Source organism: Plecotus auritus (genome assembly GCF_963455305.1).
Source record: "Plecotus auritus genome assembly, chromosome: 13".
Classification (NCBI taxonomy): domain Eukaryota; kingdom Metazoa; phylum Chordata; class Mammalia; order Chiroptera; family Vespertilionidae; genus Plecotus; species Plecotus auritus.
The window spans coordinates 27,884,082-27,889,985 of NC_137779.1; the positions used below are offsets into that span (position 1 = coordinate 27,884,082).

General features: G+C 58.7%; 1 protein-coding gene across 3 annotated transcripts; it reads left to right on the forward strand.

Moving 5' to 3' along the window:
- Positions 1–1,774: 1,774 nt before the first annotated feature.
- On the forward strand, positions 1,775–5,288 carry MTFP1 (mitochondrial fission process 1). 3 transcript variants are annotated; one of them, XM_080649689.1, is made up of 4 exons: positions 1,775–2,191; positions 2,984–3,111; positions 3,510–3,742; positions 4,673–5,288. In XM_080649689.1, exons 1-4 carry the CDS (start codon positions 2,125–2,127, stop codon positions 4,743–4,745), a joined length of 501 nt encoding a protein of 166 aa, XP_080505815.1. In that variant the 5' UTR covers positions 1,775–2,124; the 3' UTR covers positions 4,746–5,288. The 3 variants fall into 3 exon arrangements, with proteins under 3 accessions (XP_080505815.1, XP_080505814.1, XP_080505816.1); XM_080649688.1 differs by having other exon boundaries at positions 1,863–2,191; positions 2,849–3,111; XM_080649690.1 differs by having other exon boundaries at positions 1,972–2,146.
- Positions 5,289–5,904: the final 616 nt, after the last annotated feature.

The following is a 5,904-nucleotide window of genomic DNA, read 5'->3' on the forward strand; positions in this document are numbered from 1 at the left end:
AAGTCAATGCCTACCGCCTCGTTCTTCGCTGCTCACTCACCACCCAGAGCCCTGAGCTTAGCGACATCTATCCGCCAGTAGGCAGGGCGCATGCGCAGAAACCACCCTCGGCTCTTCTCTGGCGTGCGCTTTCTGGCGCCCAGCGGCCAACTCGCCTCCTGATTGGCCTACCCGGTGGGCTGTCTTCCGCCATCTTTGCTAAGGGCACTAAGAGTGCTCTGGTCGCCTTCACGGTCAGGGCGGAAGCCCCGCCCCACTCCGGTTTCAAAGTGTGCGCAGGGCGCCAGGCGGTTCTTGCGCGCCGACACACGTGGGTCTGGCGAGCGCGCGGTGCCCGCGGTGGGCCCGAGTAGGGAGGGAGGCGGGGGAGGAACGGTCACGTGGTATTAGGGACCGTCTCCTAATTCTGCGCCTGCACTGCTAGTGATTCAGGGGCCTGGGTATCCCTTTGAGCGCTGAGCCCGGCTTCCCGAGAGGTCACCGCTGACCAGGCTGCCGAACACGACCCCACCGAGACAGCGACGCCCAGGGCAGAAAATGGGACCCTCAGTAGGGAGTCAGTAGTCTTCATTTTCCCCAATATTATTTAGTGATAATAAAAGCTAATGCTTTAAAGAATGTCTACTGGGTACCACACACCTCTACTTACAAAGAAATAATCTGTGCAAAGCGCTTGGAAGAGAGCCTGGTACACGTGAGCACACAGTAAACATTAGTCTTTTTTTTTTTTTTTTTTTTTTTTAATAGCAGTAGCTAACAGGTAATAGGTGACACAACTGGGACTGGAATCCAGGACTGCCTGTCTTTAATGGCTGTGTCTTTGCTTGCTCTACTCCCCCCCCCTCCCCTCCCACCCCCCCCCCAAAAGATTCAGGAAGCTGCTCTGATTGCTTACATGGGTAAACTGAGGTTCCTCAGGGGAAGAGTTCCTCCTTAGTCATCACTACCCCCCCCCAGCCCCCTCATTCTATTCTGCTCATTTCCCTGAAGTCTTGCACCACAATTCTGGTTCCCTGGCCTCATGATTCATTCATTCATTCATTCATTCATTCATTCAAGATCCTGCCCCCAAGAGGTTCTGTCTAGTTTTCATACTGATCCAGTTTAGATGTCAGTGCTGACAGATGATCATGGCAACGTGTCGGGAAGGGACTTCGGAGCCCAAGTATCCATCTCGCCAGGGTGCCCCCCACTCACTCTCCCAGGCTCACGGACTGAGGTCTTAAGAGCACAGGATCTGAAGCCAATCCCGGCTTCGCAGCGTAGCAGCTGTATGACCCGGGAAAAGCGCCCCATCTTTTCTGAGCCTCTGTTTCCTCATCTGTAAAGTGGGGGTCACAGGTTGAGGGGAGGGTTTAAGGAAGCAATCTGTCTACAGTCTTTTCCCAGTAAAGTCTTTAGCTGTTAGTCTTTGGCCAACAGTCTGGCCAGTAGTAAACACAGCCAAAGATGACCTGTTATTCGTCGTCGTCCCCGGAGCGAACGCCGGGGTATACCCTGATTAAGAAATGAATCAAGTGAGCCCTAACCGGTTTGGCTCAATGGATAGAGCGTCGGCCTGCGGACTCAAGGGTCCCAGGTTCAATTCTGTCAAGGGCATGTACCTTGGTTGCAGGCACATCCCCAGTGGGGGGTGTGCAGGAGGCAGCTGATCGATGTTTCTCTCTCATAGATGTTTCTAACTCTCTATCCCTCTCCCTTCCTCTCTGTAAAAAATCAATAAAATATATTTAAAAAAAAAAAAAGAAATGAATCAAGTGAGGCTCCAAGAAGTACAGAAGCTTGAGGTCACACGGCGATGACGTGTAGCTGGGAAGGACAGGATCTTCCATTTGAACGCCGGCCTCTTTGGCTCCCAAACTACATTCAGTCCTGGGAGAGGATCGTGCCAGCCCTCTAAACCCCTAGAAAACGTGACGAAACCTGTAAAATCCAAGCCTGGGAGAGGGGCTTTGGTGCGCGGGGGAATTTACAGACGCTCCCTGCTTTTGGTGACGGCACCACCTGTCCTTCAGTCGGGGACCTTCAGTCCGTCCCTCCACCTTGGACCGGAGGGTTTGGGGAAGCTGAAGCGGCAGTGGTGGCCGGACCGGCTGCCGTGGCCGGCGCCTCCGCGGAAGGGCCATGTCGGAGTCGTCCCCGCAGGGTGCTGAGCGCGACCTTTTCCGGGACACGTGGGTGCGATACCTGGGTGAGAGCGGGGGCAGGGGTCACCAGGGGCACGGCGACTCCCCCACCCTGTAGCTGGGGAAGCAGGGCTCACTGTTTGCCAGTTCATATGCCAGTTCTGGGTCCCGGAGAAGGCGGGAGGATCTTAGTTCTCATGCTGCCCAGACCAGAGATTGGGCTCAGAGAGGGTTAGGTACTTGCCCAAGGTCACACAGCTCTGGTTGGCCCAGCCCTGCCTTTGGGGGTTGGGGTGGGGGGGGCGCAGTGGGTCTCTACTGGTCCTGTCTCCCAGATTGAAGCTCAGGCCCTACTTGGAGAAATGGGGTGAGCCGGTTGCCTTCTCTGACATGCCGGGGCACTGGAGCCCGAGTACCTGGACCCCCATCCCAGCTTCTCCCTGGCTCTGTCCGAGCTCAGCTTCCTCCTGGGAAAAAGGGATGGACACAGGGCCTCTCCCACCCGGTGGTAGTTGTGAGGGTAGAATGCCGTACAGCACAGAAAGGCCTGGCACCTGGTGAGTGCCCTTGGTCAGTCTGTGGCTGCCTGTTCCCCCATTCGCGCAGAAGCTTCCAGAATCCCGACTGGGAAGGAAGGCGAGCGAGTGATCATGGTGACTGCACTCAGCTCTCCCACGGTGGCCCTAGCGTTGAGGTAGGCATCCTGGGTGGCCGTTTTCTAGGTTCGGAGAGACCCGATCCCTTGTCCAAGGTCATCCAGCTTCTGTGGTGCAGGCTGGGGCTAGAACCAGCCGGCCGGAGTGCCCCCTGGTGGAACCATCGCTGCTCCCCGGAATTAAATGTCCCCTTCCGCCCAGGCTACGCCAATGAGGTGGGGGAGGCCTTCCGCTCCATGGTGCCCGCGGCGGTGGTGTGGCTGAGCTATGGGGTGTCCAGCTCCTACGTGCTGGCTGATGCCATTGACAAGGGCAAAAAGGCAGGAGAGGTGAGTGCGAGCCTGCCCCTCGACACCCCTCCCAGGCCATTCCCCTGGAGCGTTAGTCCACAGCCTTGCCTGGGATACCCTCACTGTGGTAAAGCATGTGGACAGTCCCTACGCAGTCCTGTTTGTAGGATAGTGTACCGCGCCCCCCAGCCCTGCATGTGACATTTGTTTATACCCAAGTCCTGCATGTGGGCAAGTCTACCCCCAGCACAAAATGTGGTATATGGTATAGTCCAGAACCCAATACTCAATACCAGCAGGGTTTGTCCCAGCTCCCCCTCCCCCCTCTCCCCCCCTGCACTCCACCTCCCCCTACTTCCCTCTCCCTGGTTCAGCCTCATGCCACAGGGTGCCCTGGCTCTGCCGCTGCCGAATTCAGTTTCTCTTGTGCCCACCAGGTGCCAAGCCCTGAAGCCAGCCGCAGCACCAGGGTGACGGTGGCTGTGGTGGACACCTTCGTGTGGCAGGCTCTGGCCTCTGTGGCCATCCCAGGCTTCACCATCAACCGTGTGTGTGCGGCCTCTCTCTACGTCCTGGGCACTGCCACCCGCTGGCCTCTGGCTGCCCGCAAGTGGACCACCACGGCCCTGGGACTGCTGGTCATCCCCGTCATCATCCACCCCATCGACAGGTGGGCACTGCTCCCGGCCTCAGGGTCATTCTCTCTGCAGATGGAGAGAAGCCCTGGGAGGCAGGGGTGGACCCACTTTGCACAGAACAATCGCAGCAAAGGCAGGGCTGGCACGCGGGGCTCCAGAGGTAGAAAGGTCAGGCTTTGCCCTTGGCATATGATCTGGCAGGTATTTTGGCAGTGAAGGCAGGGGCCGGAGGTGCCTGGAGGATATAGGACACAGGACAAGCAAATTCCCAGAAAAAACACACAAACAAACACGAAGTGTTACAAAACAACCAGAGGCAGGCGGGAGCAGGTGCACCCTGGAGGGTTTTAGTAACAGAAATAGGAATTGTTTTGTGAAACTGAAAATTCATTAACCTGCTTTCAGGCATGGCTGGATCTAGGCACCCAAATGATGTCATTAGGGGTCTGGGTCTCCCCACCTTGCTGCCCTTCCCCCCCCCCCCATGTTGGCTTCACTCACTTTTCCCTGTTTGGGAGCAGAGATGGCTCCCAGCAGCTCCCAGCTTCCATCCCACCAGCTTAGCAAGCCCCATAGGAATCTTAGTAGTGACAGCAAAAATCCCAAGGAAGGCTGTCATTGGTCCATTGTAAACTGGGTATCCACCCCTGAGCCAGTTGCCCTTTTCTGATTGGCCAGGCTTGGGTCATGTGCTTGCACTTAGAACCAGAGATGGGACCAGACCAACATGGGGTGGGAGGAGTCTTTCTCCAATGGAACATAGCTGGCCCTGAGGCCACGAGGGAGTCTTTTAGGCTCTCTGTGCCTCAGTTGTCCTGACTGAATAAAGAAGAGGGTGATGGATGGCTGCCACTTGGATGGCACTTGTGCCCTGCATCCAGAGAGTCCCTCCCCCTAGCCCTGACCTCCTGCCTCCCATTCCCCCATTGGTCACTTGCTCATCCCCCTCCCTCGCCCCACAGGTCAGTGGACTTCCTCCTGGACTCCAGCCTGCGCAAGCTCTACCCCTCAGTGGAGAAGCCCAGCTCCTCCTGACCACAGCCTGCCACCTGGCCCGGGGGTTGGCCCACTCCCTGCTTCCCAACCTCCTCCTCCTGCCAGGGGAGTCGGTGCTTGGCTCCCTGGGGTCCGAGACCCTGGCACCTGAGTGGGTGTGAACCGGATGAAAACAACGACAAAGGCCTCAAGGAGCAGCAGCCGCAGCGACTCAGGGGCAAGCCCTGAACCCCGGAATTGGTGATACCGAGTGGCCGTGGGACCGGGTGGGCCCAGCCTTGTCTTTCTGACAGGAAAGTAACATCCTCCCATGGAGGATAAGCGGACTGAGCCCGGAGAGGGCAAGGAACATGGCCAAGATCACTTGGCAGGCTGGGGACCCAGGACTCCCAGCGGCTCAGCCAAGGCAGCCCGTGGCAGCGTGGCTGGACAGAGGAGCAGCAGGCACTGGGAGAAACACGGGCGTGCGGCGGCGGGGACCCTGAGGCCGGAGCCTCTGGCCAGCCCATCCCCGGGGCAGGGCCTGCTGGGGCCTGGCTGGAAGGCAGGACAGCCCTGGTCTAATAAATCCTCAGGAAGTGTAGTTTTCTTCTTTTCTGCTGGGGATGAGCAGGGATGTGGTGGTTGGCGGAGAGCAGGGCCGGGGGCCCTCCGAGGCGGAGGCTGACTGCTGGGGCCAGGTGTCACACACCACGGCCAGCGCTGGGCCTTTCTGGTCCCTGCCCGCCCACCAGCGCCCCCTGCAGGTGCCTGGGCGTCCACCTCGGTGCTGCAACCCACGCCTCTGGGAGGGGAGGCCTCTCAGCCTGTAGGGTCACAGCTCAGACCCAGCCCTGGTCTGCTGTCCCTTCTCCAGAGGCAGCCGCAGAGGGAGAAGGCAAGGGCCTGGGCTGCAGCCCCTGCTTGTCCGAACCCTTGCGTCAGGTTTCCGCCCACCTGTGGCTGCTGCCCCGGCACCTGAGGCTCGGGCTCAGGCCCTTGTCTCTCTTCCCTGGCTGCTCCCTCTCACTCCGGTCACTTCTGTCCCCAGTTCTCTACTCCCGCATCTCCTCTCTCTCCCCTCCAGGCCAGCGTGAGGGCAGTGGCCTCGGGCTTGCCTCCCTCCCAGCTTCTTTATCTGGCCAACTACTTCTGAAAATGTCCAGACCCGAGCCCAGGCTCCTGGTGGTGGCTCTCAGAGGCCCTGCGTCATGATCTG

Coding starts and splice junctions, on each gene's coding strand:
- MTFP1 (XM_080649688.1), top strand. CDS start 2,125: ATGTCGGAGTCGTCCCCGCAGGGTGCTGAGCGCGACCTTTTCCGGGAC. Junction 2,192..2,848: donor CACGTGGGTGCGATACCTGG/GTGAGAGCGGGG, acceptor GCCGTTTTCTAG/GTTCGGAGAGACCCGATCCC. Junction 3,112..3,509: donor AGGGCAAAAAGGCAGGAGAG/GTGAGTGCGAGC, acceptor TGTGCCCACCAG/GTGCCAAGCCCTGAAGCCAG.